The 14,781-nt window shown below is 34.3% G+C and overlaps 1 protein-coding gene across 5 annotated transcripts in view; it reads right to left on the bottom strand.

The window, feature by feature from the left end:
- Nucleotides 1-14,781, bottom strand: part of ATP11A (ATPase phospholipid transporting 11A) — a 118,882-nt gene that overhangs the window by 37,699 nt on the left and 66,402 nt on the right. For 4 of the 5 annotated variants that reach the window (XM_071430635.1, XM_071430636.1, XM_071430638.1 and 1 more), the window contains exons 3-11: nucleotides 12,323-12,412; nucleotides 11,113-11,193; nucleotides 9,476-9,583; nucleotides 7,259-7,387; nucleotides 6,622-6,725; nucleotides 3,927-3,977; nucleotides 2,415-2,479; nucleotides 1,949-2,030; nucleotides 513-663 (exon numbers count right to left, since the gene is read on the bottom strand). In XM_071430635.1, coding sequence (XP_071286736.1) covers nucleotides 513-663; nucleotides 1,949-2,030; nucleotides 2,415-2,479; nucleotides 3,927-3,977; nucleotides 6,622-6,725; nucleotides 7,259-7,387; nucleotides 9,476-9,583; nucleotides 11,113-11,193; nucleotides 12,323-12,412 — 861 coding nt within the window. The remainder of the gene's footprint in view (nucleotides 1-512; nucleotides 664-1,948; nucleotides 2,031-2,414; nucleotides 2,480-3,926; nucleotides 3,978-6,621; nucleotides 6,726-7,258; nucleotides 7,388-9,475; nucleotides 9,584-11,112; nucleotides 11,194-12,322; nucleotides 12,413-14,781) is intronic. The other variant, XM_071430637.1, reaches the window with a different exon arrangement.

The raw sequence follows: 14,781 nt of genomic DNA, 5'->3' as shown, positions 1-14,781 counted from the left end.
ATTGCCTGGGATCCTCTGGGTATCCATTCAGGAAAATGTCCTTGTTCCTGTAAGAACACCTGGCACTGGTGACTGATGCTCTCTGATGCCTCCAGCCCTCATAACAGAATAATATGAAACTAAGCTTATGAGGGGCATTTTCATGGAGATTCCCACAGTGGATTATTTTGACCATGTCTCTTACAGAACTGCCAATAGCTGTGGGATTCCTTCCAGCCCTTGTATTTCTCAGTGAGAGGTCAATTCTTTAGTAATTTATATAAATAACAGGTAGCTCCAAAACACTTTCATGAAGCTTTTTATATTAAACTAGAGATTTTTTCATCAGTTAAATTCACACATACAACTTAAGGGCAAAAATTTAACATACAAGCTTTCTACAAGTACACTATCACCACTGTCAGCAAAAAAGCATGACTGGTAAGTAAGCAGGCTGTATATACTTTTCAGTAGAATCTCTATTAAATAAGGGTTTTGGGAAACTTTCTTGGTATTATCATTTATTTCCATACCAAATTTCTTTTCTTTTCAGGCTCTGTTTTCTGATTGTACCATGGCTCATCACGAAATGGTTCACTCTGCCAGGCATACTTCAGAACAGTATTTATTACTGCTTTACTGACGAGAATACAGAGGTATACAACAAGAAATACATTCATTGATCTAAAAAAAAAAAGGCAAAATAAGAACCCCATTAGCATATAAACAACAGAGTTTATTAGAAAATGTTATACTAAGTCTGTTATACATCAATCTAATATTTGCTGCAAGTCTAACAATGCTAAGATGTTAAATAACTCTTCCAAAGTACTTTTCCAAAGAGGAACAATATTACTGCATTAAAATTTACAACTGCGGTATTTCCTATTTTTAAATTTCTATTTTTCCATTTTTATAGTTGTTTCCAAAATGTGTGTGACAAATTATCAAAACTAGAATATTAGTGAAAACAACAGTATAGATAGAATCATAACAGAACAACTGGGCTTGAATCTGCAGACCTTTTCATGCCACTTGGCTGAATCATTATAAAATCACTCACATAAGTACTTTTATAGAAATAAAAAAACTAAAAAAGAACATTTTGCTACACAGCTTTAATGTTTAACTCTAGGCAGATCTGAAAAAAGAGCAAGAACACTTTGCATTTAAGATTATATTTTCATTAATGATGGGCATGAACTAAAAGCCATGGGTTTTACACCAATACCAATAGAAAGAGACACAACACCATTGCTCAGTCACTGTGTAAGAGAAAGGCTGTCAGCTGGTCAGTACATCTTGCCTCAATCAATGACATCTTGTTTTTCACAAGGCTGGACCTTACTCAGAGCTGATGATTTCAGATAGAGTAGGAATAGAAAATAGTAAGCAATCAATGTCAGCTCACTCCTTAAGGATAGCATTGTCATACTTTCCCGCCATGTATGTCTGTATGGAACTTGTTAATTTTAGCTACACCATGGAAAACATGTCACAGACAAGCACTGTTACTGCAGCTGATCCAAAGTGAAGTGCATTAAAAAAGTTAATTTTACTGAATTCTAGACTTAATTGCAATGAAAAGCATTGAATGCTAGGATAATAAAAATTACAACCTTGGAAAACTGTCAGTACATGTACTCTAAACAGTGAAAGAAAAGTGAACAACAAAAAATTATAGAACAACAAAACAGCATACATTACAGATCTAAGCAGTAAATCAAAATGGCTTTATTTTTTGAACATCTAACAAGAATAATTTGGTACTGAGAACCTCATTTATATGGTGTTATGAGACTTGCATTATAAGTAAAAAAATAGTTAAAAATAAGCAAATTTGAAATCCCTCTACCTCTTTTCTTTCATTTAAATCAATGAAATATACACTTTCAGAGAAAAAAAAATCTGATTTGCACCATTTAAACATGCAGCTTTCAAACCCCAAAATAAGTATTACATATTTTACTTCTCTACAGCAGAACGCTTCTGTGATTTTGATTGGTAATTTAATGCCATCTTGGTTTCCATGCCAGTGTAGATAGCAACACCTGAAATTAGACAATTTGTTTTACTAAAGATTGCACAGTGCAGTAACTTCAAAAGAGCACAATTCATAAGATTATTATACTCTGTCATTTCTTTAATTCTTTAGTCTGAAGAAAGAAACCACAGATTTGGATGACAACCCAAAATTAGAAATGGCTTAATTATCTTGGTACTTAGAAATTTTAAGCAGCATTTACATCCCATTCCAGTCACAATTTCCAATTGCTAAAGTAGTTCTATGTAACAATATTAAACACTATTAAAAAGTTGTAAAACAAGTGATGCAATAGAAATCATAAGCTCAGTAGTAACTGTAAGCTTGTAACCTTGTTTGGTGTTTGCTTATTACTTCAGGGTCCATTAAAGTAGTCAACAGAAATATTTACCAAAGATTTTTTCTGTGTTCTTTAAAGTGGCTCCTCTAAGAAGCAGATTTTCAGATCCTAATGGCCTGCAAAAGGTAAGAATTAAAAAATTTAAACATTTCGAGAAACCCATCAGGTCTTAGTGGAAGTTACATAAAACAGGAAAATTGTTTTACTAAAAACCTTTTAACAAATTACAAGGCATATTTAAATTTTTTAAGTGAAAATTAAAAATAGATAAATATATGCCTAAAATTAAGATCACAATTTCACAATTCAAGTCTTAAACCAATGCAACTAAACCCCATATATATAGGTACCCAAATAAAGACTCACCATCCTAATTGCACAGTACTTATTTTTAAAAATATTGATTCTATTTTTTAGGCTTATATAAACTATAGTGTCCTGTGTGTTAGAACTTCTTAAGGACAATACAATCCTCCATTTTATTTTAAATAGCACACAAGATATTTTTGATACTTGCCGTAAACATTTTTCAAAATGCCAATAAATATAGGTAAAATAATTTATTGAAGAGTACAGGAATTAATGTAAGGACCGCAATGAAGTTTAAATAATATTTTGGAACATGATATGTACACTTATCATCATATGAGTTCAAAGCCAAGGACTACTTTACAGACAGACTGCATGCTGAATTATCATTCTACCTATGAAGCAATAAAAAAACCCAAGAAGTACATTCAGCGTTTCCCAATGTTATTTGAAGTGCACTTGTGGTACGAAACTCCCCCAAAAAATCAAGAAACTCCAAACAAACAGGGCCACAATGCTGATGTAAAACCTGAAACTACTTTCAAGAAACTAGGGGAACAATGTTACATGAATGACCCAGATCAATCGACAGTTTCCATAGCAGACTGAGACAGAAAATAACATATCTAAAGACACACTGAGGATAGGAAGGCACTTAGCCAGCATAGCACTGCCTAACTCCCCACATGCTGGGATCTAGGATACCACCCCAGCAAGCAGCTTTTCTCTCCTATTGCTTTGCCTCTTTGTGACCAGAATCAGAATAAAATCAGGTACAGCAAGGTGGATGTTATCTCCCTTGAACACACAGCATTATGGACACTTTACACAGAAGTACAAACACACTCAGTAAAATTACAGTAAAAAAAATGACATGTTCAAACCCTTCAAAATTTAAGAAAAATGAAAAACACAAGTGGTACTATTTATATTGTTTACTGCACTACCAAGATCTCACACTAATGGGGCAGTGTTGTACAAGTGCTGTCAAAATCCTATCAACATCATTTACAAACTAAGTACATTTCAGATAAAATTGAAGTTGAATAAAGACATTAAAATACTAAAGAGAAATATGATTAGAAGACAAAATATCAATTATTTATGAAACAGCAGTCTGGAATTTTCAAAGAGAAAAATATTTTATCATTGAAACATAGCAGCACAATGTTGGTGAACCAAAGGTAATTCTCATTATTAATACTTATTGAACTGTGAAATATTTGAATGTGTAGAAACTCTGTATTTCCCCACCTTGCAATAGGCTCATTCCTATCATGGTAAACATTTATTCGACCAACAAATCTGAAAGGGAAATATACAAGTAGTTTAACAGTACTGCTAATAGATTATTTAAGAAATATTTTCTAGAAAGTATGTATCACAGAGAACACTTTCCAACTGAACAGGCTACAATTATCCAGAACATGAACAAGAATGTAAGAGATACATATAGATATACACTTAAAACAAGCAAATACGAAAATACATAGAATGGTAACTTGACATAAATTTTGCAAATAAAGAGGTGTAAAAAATAGGGATAAATCTTCTAAGTAGACCCATGAAAAAGAAATAAAAAGTCTTATTCCCTAAACTACCTGAGGTAAGTCAGTGCAATTACTATATTTTACAACAGCTAAAGCCTACAGCTAAATTAAAACCAAAGCAAACCAAAGCATATAGCCAGTAAGTAATTCTTCCCCATAGTATTTGTCAGTACATTTTATCTGTATGTGGTGGCTTGACCCTGGATAGCAGCTAAGCACCCATCAGCCTCTGGCTCCTTCCCTCCCCAGCACGACAGGGAACAGAATTGGAAGAGCAAAAGTAAGATCTTGACAGTTTAATAAGTGAAGGGAAAAAAACAAGTGACACAAAGGCAACTACTGACCACCTCCCATCAGCCTGCCAATGTCCAGCCAGTCTCCAGCTGCTTTGGAAGACTAACCCCTGGCCCTGGTTCTATTGCTGAGCATGACACTATATGGCACAGACCTCTGGTCATGGCACCAGACCCTCTGGTCAACTAAGGTCAGCTATCCTGGCTGTGTCCATCCCCAGCCTCTTGCCCACCCCCAGCCTATTTTCTGGAAGGGCAAAATGAGGAACAAAAAGTTTGACACTGTAAAAATTTGGCAACAATAGCTAAAAACATGGTGTGCAATTAATGCTGTTGTGGTCTCAGAGCAACAACACTACATTACTCTGGCTGCTACGAAGGGAACTGACTTCATTCCAGCCACAATCAGTACACTGTATTTGCAATATACCACTGTCCAAGTGGATAACCTAATGCAAAGGGGATTAAGGTGGACATTAGGGTTTTCAATTGTAGAGGAAACTCTGGGGAGCTGGTGAGCCTGCTACCCCAAAATGGAACCTCTGAGGTTCACAGGAGTGGTAACCTGTCTGCTGAGAGAACACACAACGTGGTAGGACCACATCTGAAGACAATAATGTACAGTTGGTTATGATGCATCATGATACAAAATAACCTCGTGCCTTTGGAAAAGAAGATCCTCCAGTGTGTTTTGTTGAGAGGTAAAATTTCAAGTTCAAATCAGCAGAGATACAAGCTGACTACCAATAAACATTTTCAGTATTTTGTGTCAACAGCTATCCCAAAGAATTTCACCACCTATAGTAGCATGAGTTTCAACTTGCAGTCATTCACTGTGACAACCAAGTATTTTAAAAAAGGATCAAGTAAGTGATGGACTTGATACTCTGAAGAACCTGTTCTCAAGCAGATTTCTAAACCAGCTTCTTAATCACCAAGATCGCAGAAAAGAGATGCCTTCACACCTCAGAAATAAGCAATGTTTTTTCTGCATCTTCCAACAGTATTTGCTGCCAAAAGAGTGTATTTCAGCTTGACATCATATTGTTTTCTTTGTATTATTTCAGCTATTTTTTACTGTGGTAGAAAAAATAAGTGCTTTCCCAATGGCACAGGACTCCTTTTATTACTATTAAGAAACTTCAAAAGGGGCTTCTCAAGATTTCTCATTAGGTTTAGTGGAATTGTGTACAGTTCTTTTTGTAAAATACTGAGTGTTGTATGACTTCATGCAACTGTAGATATTTTTCTTCATGTTCTGCATTGAAGTGTTTTCCTAATCGTGATGGCTTCATGCTGTCATTAGCCAGTATTTCAAAGCCTGTGGTATGAGGCTCATGGTTAACAACAGCAGATGAAAATCTGTATTTCAAATAATCTTGACAATTTAAATTTTTTGTGGCTGACATCCTTTCAGATCTGATTAGATTGACAGTGGCTTTACTTTGTAATGTGACTGATGAAGTTCTGTACCAGGACTACAAATGCTTGTTATTTACTTACTGTGCATTTCTGCTAGACTGTTACTATTATCTTCAATCTGCAATATCTTTGCAAGAGTCTTTTTAAGCCACTTCAGCATTTTGTGAGTGTTATTTTAGTTAAAACTAGATAATATAATCTCTAAATCCATTTAACTGGGTACACATAAATGACAATACTTTGCAATATGCTGAAAGCAAAGGAGTGAGTGCCACAGGCAACTTCTCCATATTGTGGAACACCCTTTTCCTCTGGAGAACCTCAAAATTGTGTGTGACACACAGAGGGGGTATGGGTGCCAATATCAAGACATGTACTAAGTATTAGTAAATCTTAACTTCTTCCTTATTTTTGTATTAAAAAAAAAGAAACTGAAGTTCTAAAATTTTCACTACATTCCTCAGTGGACTGCTTTGTGCCATTCCCCTTTGGAAATCCCTACCCCAGAGCACACCTAGGGAGCTACCTCCACAAAAGGAGTATGAATGGAAGACCTACCTGACTTCAAGCTCACTCTGGGGCTCACTCTAACCAGAGAGATGCAGCCAGTATCCTTTCATTATGATTTTTTATGATTTATTGCTCAGGTACCTTAAATGAAACAGGTAAGAATTATTGTCTTACTTATAAAGGTCAGGCTGAGGTTGTTCACATTCAATGGTAGCATGTAGTGCATCGATTTCCTGTTCATTGTGAAATGCCTTTGTGTCTTGAACAGCATAGTAAGTCTGGAATCAATAAAAACATGTAAATAAAATAAAAAAAGAACACAAGACATTAATCTGTACATACACTGCAGCTCAGCATGAAATCTACTAACTTATGTAAGAGCTCATAATTCAAATACAAAGCATCTCTAAATGCTCCTATTTTCTTAGATGGTCTTTTTACATGATCTTTTTACATGGTCTTACATGGTCTTTTCCAACCTTTTTTTTTAATGATTATACAGAAATGTGAAAGTACCTTGCAGTGTATTCATATATCAGGTCACTATGAAAGCATATAAGTACAAAACATTAGTGTATTACCACTGTAATCTGCATGCCTATATTGGACACAAACAAAATCACAAATTAATGTCTTAAAACTTTTCATAAAATAATATTACTTTAAGAGAAATGAAGTCAGATGGTAGAAACATAAATTACACAAATCAGTGTACCTGCTTACACATATAAGCATGAAGTCATATTGTTGTCTGTGTCAAAAAATAAAAGCAAACTTTGCCTTAGAAAGAAAATGTAGAACATTTAATTACTTTCTGACTGGATTCACCATCCAAACTAGTTGTTGTAACAAAACATGTTCCATCTCCTCTACTACTTGATAGGAATATTAAATCACATGGGAATGTTTCATTTTCTTTTACCATTACAATATCTCCAACCTAAGGAAAAAACACAAGAAAATAAAATGCATGTATGTAGCAGCCCCAATTTCCTATTTCCTAGATTAACATAAATATTTTTAAAATTCAGCAGTTTTTATTTACACCACCATTTTACTACAAGAGTAAAGAACTACAGAGATATCTCTGGAAAACTGAATTATACCTTGTAGAATTACTGATATCTACTGTTTCTGGCTTTCCTCTCAGGATAACCACCCTGCTAGTACTGTCTTATTAAGTTTTGCAACATTATTTGAGAGATGGAAGATATTATACTTGTTTTAAGACTAAATGCAACAAAACTGTTTCAAAAACAGCAGGAGAAATGGACTACTCTTAGACACAGCTGAAAAAGTGTCAGAAAAAGCCAGCAATTTAATCTGCTGCTGAAAACAGGATCCATTTTTTAGCAGAATTTTTGACTAGAAGTCCATCCTATTTTTATCCATGTTTAAAGGTGAGAAAAATAATTTTTATTCATGGAAACATAGGCAATATTTTACAGCACATTGGAATGTTACAACAGAACAGCCAACCAATTACAAATTCAAAATATTCATGCAAATCATTCAAGAAAAGTTAGTTTTTCTACATTTCTAGAGATTAAACAAGTGGCAAAGACATATTCTGTGTTCTAAGAATATCAGGGATTTAGTAAAAATCCCATAAAAAATACATAATTTTTGCAATTTTTCATGTAGGACAACATCTGTTCAATATACTTTTATGTCATAATTTATTATAATAAGAACCAGCTTAACCATTCCTTGTTATATCCCTCTAAAGCTAAACTCCACTATCCTTGCAGTTCGCAGGAGTCACTTAATTCCAGTTAAGCAAAACAGTCTGATAAAAATCAGCAATAGCAACATCTAAAAATAAAATATCAGCATTATAAAAAATGAGATTTATCTAATTGTAGATATGAAAAAGGCTTTTTTTTTTTTCTTAACCAATAGCAATGAAAAATTGCAGAGTGTACACATCTAGTTGCATGGTGCTTGACTGTTTTTGTTTGGTATATTTAACTGGTTAGTTAACATACCTGAAATTCTCAAGCATGTGATGTCCTAATTTTTTTTTATTACTAGGAAGCCCCAGGCAGAAGCTATCACACTCAAATGGAAGGTCACAGCAGAAAGGCTGTGAACACTGTTGATACACTTATGCCCAAAAACAGCAGAGCAGAAAAAGACGTCCAAACAAACATATTAAAAAAAATTCCAAACAAATATCTATCAAATTTTTTGAATTCCAAAGAAAATAATGTTAAGAGGTTAATCTGCTCTTAAAAAAAAACCAAAAGAAACAAGCAGCAAAAAATAATTTCTGAAAATATGCTAAAAGGGGAATGTAGCAGCATTCACAAGATCAATGGAGAGATTGTGATTTGATGGGTTTTGAGAAAATATTTCGAATGTGTTTTGTCTGCACATATGCATATATCTCTATACATAGCACTGACCATCACAATCTGAATTAAATTAATTATTAATGTGCATAATAGTAATTATAGCCCATCCCAAAGAGTGTTAAGGCCAGGTGAAATAAGGCTCTGAACAACCTGGTCTAGGGCAATGTGTCCCTGCCCATGGCACAGGGATTGGAACTAGGTGATCTTTAATGTCCCTACCAACCCAAAGCATCCTATGATTCTGTGATAATCACAGTGGACAGAAAATAGAGAAAAGATAAATCATGACAGAAATTCCAAGTTAAAAATGGAAAATAAAAGTAACATTTATGGAAGGAGTTAGTTAATGCCAGTTAAGCAAAATGGCTGATAAAAAACAGTAATAGTAGCATCTAAAATTAAAATTTTAGAATGATGTTAATAAATGAGTTTTATCTAATCTCATTTGGGATTCAATTTCGTAATTTTATAAAAATATTAATTAATTTTATAAAAATATTTTATTCAGAAACATAAAACTAAAAATTAGTATGCAGTAGATCTAATCATTAAATGCAATAAATGCTGCATCATCACAGTACATATTTGCATAACTTGTTTTATGTGTGAAGTGTACAAGAAGGGTGAAGTAAAATCTGACTCACAAAACCTGTTAAGTCATAGTTACTTACTCTTAATTTTCGGCTTTGCTTTCTGACCAGTTTTCCATGCTGAATGAAATGAACAGGGCAATGATTTATTGCATTGTCAGCTTTATGTCTCAGCCAATCTTCATAACCCTAGAAAAGAGTGAAATGGAATGATACAGTGATGCACATTTGGCTATAAAGACACAGAATAGCTCTAGCTTATAAGAAAAATTTTAAGAATTATCCTTGATCACTGTAAGGGAAAAAATATTCTCACTAGAACAAATGAAATTGTGATGCATGTCAGTACTAGAGCTGTGCTGGATATGTATGAAAAAGAGCATTCATGGTTACAATTAGTCAAACAAAACCATGTATTTCAATAAAGACATCTGGATGAATAAGGGTTTCAAAAGTGTACAACAGTTTCCCTATGTAAGTGATTATCTCCTGCTCATGCTCTCTTGACTGAAGTAAGTGCATAGTACTCATAAAAGCAGTTGTCAAGAAGGTGGTAGTGTATATAATATATATTTTGGAAGTAATATATTTTGGTAGTAATAGATTCTGGAAGAATGGGACTTTATACTGTAAGATGATAGACATGACATGACAAATGTTATCGTATTTGATGACTGTCTTACATTTAAGCCAAACCTTTTAACCCTATATACAATATAGAGTTATGAACAATTTTGTTTTGAGAAACTTTGCAGAGTACCCTATTTTAGTGCACAATTACCCTATGAATTTGTGTTTTATACAAGCAGACAAACTAAAGGATAGGGAATCTGCAACTTTCTATTGAAAAGGTCCTGCCATATGACAAAGATGGGATTGACAAAGTCATCAGTGGTTAAGAGATGGAAAATACCACTTGTAATCCACAGCATTTTTAGATCTAACTCTCTTGAGCACATTTGAAAATTCAATGCAGAACAAAAGTATCACTACCTTGGATGCTCTCAAAAATAATTTGGGAATGTATAGAGACTTTATAACTTTAGTGTAATATACTTTCAGGGGTTGGTACAGCTCCTCAAGAAGGTCCCAAAATGTACACAAGTTGTTGGGAAGAAAAATCAAGGAACTACACAGAACTGCAGTACCAGGCACAGCCTGTCATAACCCAGGCTTTGGTAGGTCACTACTTAAAAGTGTAACATTTAAATTCTTAAGAGTGGGAAAGTCACACCAAACTTGCATACTTGCATGTATCACAACTTTTGCTCAACAAGAAGTGCTGAATTTAAGTATAGAATATACTCAATTATGCATAGTTACCACTGTAAAGAAAGAGAAACAGAACTTTCCATAGTTTCTTTGAAGACTCATGAAGTCTGCATTTAGCATAAAGACTGTGAAGACAGTAAGTTATCTATTAAGGGACAACTGAAACTATCCTCTGTTTTGGGACCATCTGGGGTGGAGGTAACTTTCTTCACAACAGTCCTGTGCTGCTGTGCTTTGTATTTGGGGCTAACCCAGTCTTTTTCACACCCCAGTGTTTTGGCTACTACTGAAGAGTGTCAGCATCAAGGCTTTCTCTTTAACCTTCTCCCAGAGCAGACCAGCAGGCTATGGCGGGTAAGAGGCTGGGAGGGGGCACTGCTTGGACAGCAAACCCAAACTGACCTAACTCTCTCTTTGGTTTTACTTTTGCTCCCTCCATTGCTCACCTGTTTGATAGCTGTGACAGTGATGACAAACAGAAGTGGAAGTCCACTTGTAACTGGACTAGTAGGTGTATCAATAATTAACTGCAACAAAAAGAACAAGTATTTTCTGGTTATATTTTTGTGAATGCTAGCAGTCAATCTTTCAATAAAGATCTTTCAAGCAATTCCCTCAATATGTTAAAAGACATCAAGGAATTTTAATCGAAAAAAACAGTACTTCAATAAAATTTTAAGAATGTGTACTATACTGGCAAAAATTTGAAAACTGGATTCTGTGAGAAGATACAATACTGTAGTTAGATCACATTAATAGCAGATGTTAATGCCTTGTAAAAATATTTGCCAGCAAGACTTTAGAGAAGTATTAGACTGGAAAGCTGCAGCTTTGGAAGCAAAATTATGGAGCACCATTAGAAATTAGCATGGCACTGGCTTTACATGTTATACAATAGAGCTGTTCTTATGCACACAAAAAGTAAATTCTGAAATATTGAGCTAGGGTTTCTGCAAATATAAACAAAGAGGCAGAATTCACAGAGGGAGTGCAAATGACAAAATCTAAGTTGTGCTGAGAATCTGCACTGCTTTTTTTCTACAGAATCTGGTCTGCAAAGTAATACAGCTCTTCACTTAGTAAGATTTTTATTATTTAACACAGTAAGTGACTGTGACAGGTTCAGAATTAAGACACCTATAAAGCAGCACACTAGATATTCATGGAACTCATTTCAAAAGCAAGTATTTATGTACCTCCCTAAGCAAGCATCATATCAATACCTATTATAATAGTTCTGACAAGCTTTGATCACAGTACACTTGGAAAACTGCGATCAAGACATTATTTTGTTATAAAATATAGTATTTTTGCAGAACAAAGAAAACTTTGTCATCAACAGAATTTATAGTAACAGTTTTACTGATCTGGATGTTTATTACAAAATAAAAACTACAGACATTCTTTTCAATTTTTCAAGACATAGGTCTTGCCGTCCAGGTAGTGTGGCTGTCAAATTCTTTTCAGATTCATTTCACATTGACAACCTGGAAATTAAATAAAACCCCTTTTGTCATATCATCAGTGTATAAAAGGCTTTCTAGGTGCAACCATTTACCTCCATGGTCATCAAAATCAGGTAATTTTAAAACTTTTTTCAACTTCTTCCTATTTTAGAAAGAGCACAGCACTTACTGTGAAATGGGGAGCACTTACCTGAACAAGGAAAATGATGAGAAAATAGAAGTTAGCTATTCTTCTGAATTGCTCAAACAAATTTTTTGGTATAAAGTTCCAAAACGTGTACTGAAAACAAATGCACAGATTATGAATGTTTGTGAAGAAAATATTATTCACATTCAATTTTATAATTCACATTTCAAGATTAAACTAAAGAAGCAGGAGTGGTTTTGTTACTTAGTTCAATAATTTACTGAATTTTAATCTTAATCGACAATCATGTATTCTTACAATAGTATTGTCTTCCTGAACTGTGATAATCTTTGTACTAGGGATTGTAATAATTTTTTAACTAGCAATAATACTTCTCCAGAGTTAGCTAGTTATGGAATGGTTCATTTAAAGCTGTTAATGGATTTTAAAAGCACCTTAGTAATTTCAAAGAGCACTTTTAATTCACTTTTATGTTGTGTTCATGACCCGAGATAGGTGGCACTCAGAGCTAACTACACAGTAATAGCAAGACAACCAAATAAAAGCCGTCAGCTCTTTTCTTCCTTGGCAGGGACTAAAATACTCCTCAAGATAAACTACAGTGGTGAATAAGAGTAAGTGACTGCATATTTCTGTACTGATCCTACAAATTACCCTAAGTGTTGCAAAATGACATAGGAAACAGTACATAAAGCTGCAAACAGTAAATGTGAAAACTTCAAATGTAAAAAGTTATGTAAAAGTGATAAGGGACCTTAACATCATCTAGTCCCCATCCCCTGCCCTGCAGCAGGTTCAACTAAAGTGCTTTTACACAGCTCACTTTGTAGCTCCAGCAAAACATTGCAAGGATTGCTTATTGGAACACGTGTTAAAAAATGTCAGCTAGAATTGTGTGAAAAGGTTTGAAAAATGGCTTGAGAAAAGTAGCACTGCATCATCTTATTATCTAAATTATCCTTTGACACATAATAAAATGACAACTCCAATAAAACTTTCATTTCAAACAAGATGGGGTAAGAAGCTTATCCTAATTTATTTGCTCTGTTACAAATGTGCCTTGTCTCCTCTTGGCAGATTGCACTTATACTTGCTGATAACCAAATTATTCCATGAGCTAGACATCTTCTGAATTTGGCCCTGAAGGCAAAGACAGAGCTCCAGAAGGAAAGTACTCTTATTACATCTACAGACAAAAAGTATCCAGGATAAATATGCTTTAAACGTACATGAAATCCCATCATATACAGCAATCTTTGTACTTCTTGGGTGTTAAAGCCTGAACATGTGCAAGACATAGGAATGAAATGTTCTTCTCCTGTTGTGTACCAAAAATCGGTATCTATCTTAAATATGCCCTAAGTTACCACTTAATCCTGCATAATAGCTAGTTCAGTATTAAATCACCTGTGAGCAAGCCAAAACTCAGGCATGCAGACATGCAACAGCTAGAAAATCAAGTGTTCTAGTCTTGCAATCAGAACACTTTTCATCAGACAGGAATGTAGTTTGCACTACTCATTATCCAGCTACATGGAATTTTCTGAGACAATGAGTTAGACTTGATAATTTTTCCTTGCACTACCAATGCTGATCATTCAAAACTACTATTATGATACATGACCGTATGGATTCTATTCAATGACAATAATTGCATATTTTCATCATTATCAGGTAAGTTAGCTCTGTTTTTTAATTATATCAATTTATTTTTTTAAGAATCCCTGCCTGCTGGGAAAGAAAAGTGAAAAACAGTTCTTTCCATTTTTCTGTTTAGCTCCTTTGATAGAGCTACTTTGATAGAAATACTATTTTTTCCATGGTAAAGGGTCTTCTGACCATTAAAAGTTAGATGATTTACACAAGTCCCCCAAATCACCATTCATTAAATAAAAATGTAATCTCTTATGTAATAACTTCTACTTCAAATCTCCTAGAGGGTTTTTGATGAAACATCTGGTAGTAGCATTTTACTGTTGGACTAGCTATTTAAAGTATCTGATTGAGAAATCAAGTAAATCAATTAAATCAACAATCCATAAAAAGGTTGTTCACCTTTAGCCTTAGTATCCAATTCTCCTCATATTCCAACCTTAGTTCACTCCTTTCCCTGCAAGCTGTGATCTACCACAGCTCCACCTTTGATCAGAAACTCTCTTAGGTTAATAAAAGTGAATTACATGGGAACAAATTACTTAAATGGTTGAGAAGTGCTTCCTGAAATGGATGCTTCTTTAACACAGACTACTTCTTAAAACTTTATTTTCAATCTGACAAGTTTTTAGCACTTTACAACTCTGGGTTTCAGGCATACTAAGTATGTCTTTATTCTGCCCATTCATCTTCAACAGAGAAGTAATGATTTTTGCAGTTTAGGCAAGAAAGAACACTAAGATGTCTAGACAGACCTTCCCCTACCCAAGCCATCAGTAGCTCAGAGCAGTATTTACAGATGGGCAAGTAATGTTTAATCAACATAATCAATCCTCAGAGAAGCAACC

The sequence above is a fragment of the Agelaius tricolor genome, unplaced genomic scaffold (assembly GCF_023055355.1).
Source record: "Agelaius tricolor isolate 1412-34295 unplaced genomic scaffold, bAgeTri1.0.p SCAF_7, whole genome shotgun sequence".
In the NCBI taxonomy this organism is placed as follows: Eukaryota; Metazoa; Chordata; class Aves; order Passeriformes; family Icteridae; genus Agelaius; species Agelaius tricolor.
The sequence above is the reverse complement of the archived record's forward strand: the minus strand, read 5'-3'. Positions and strand labels throughout refer to the sequence as shown.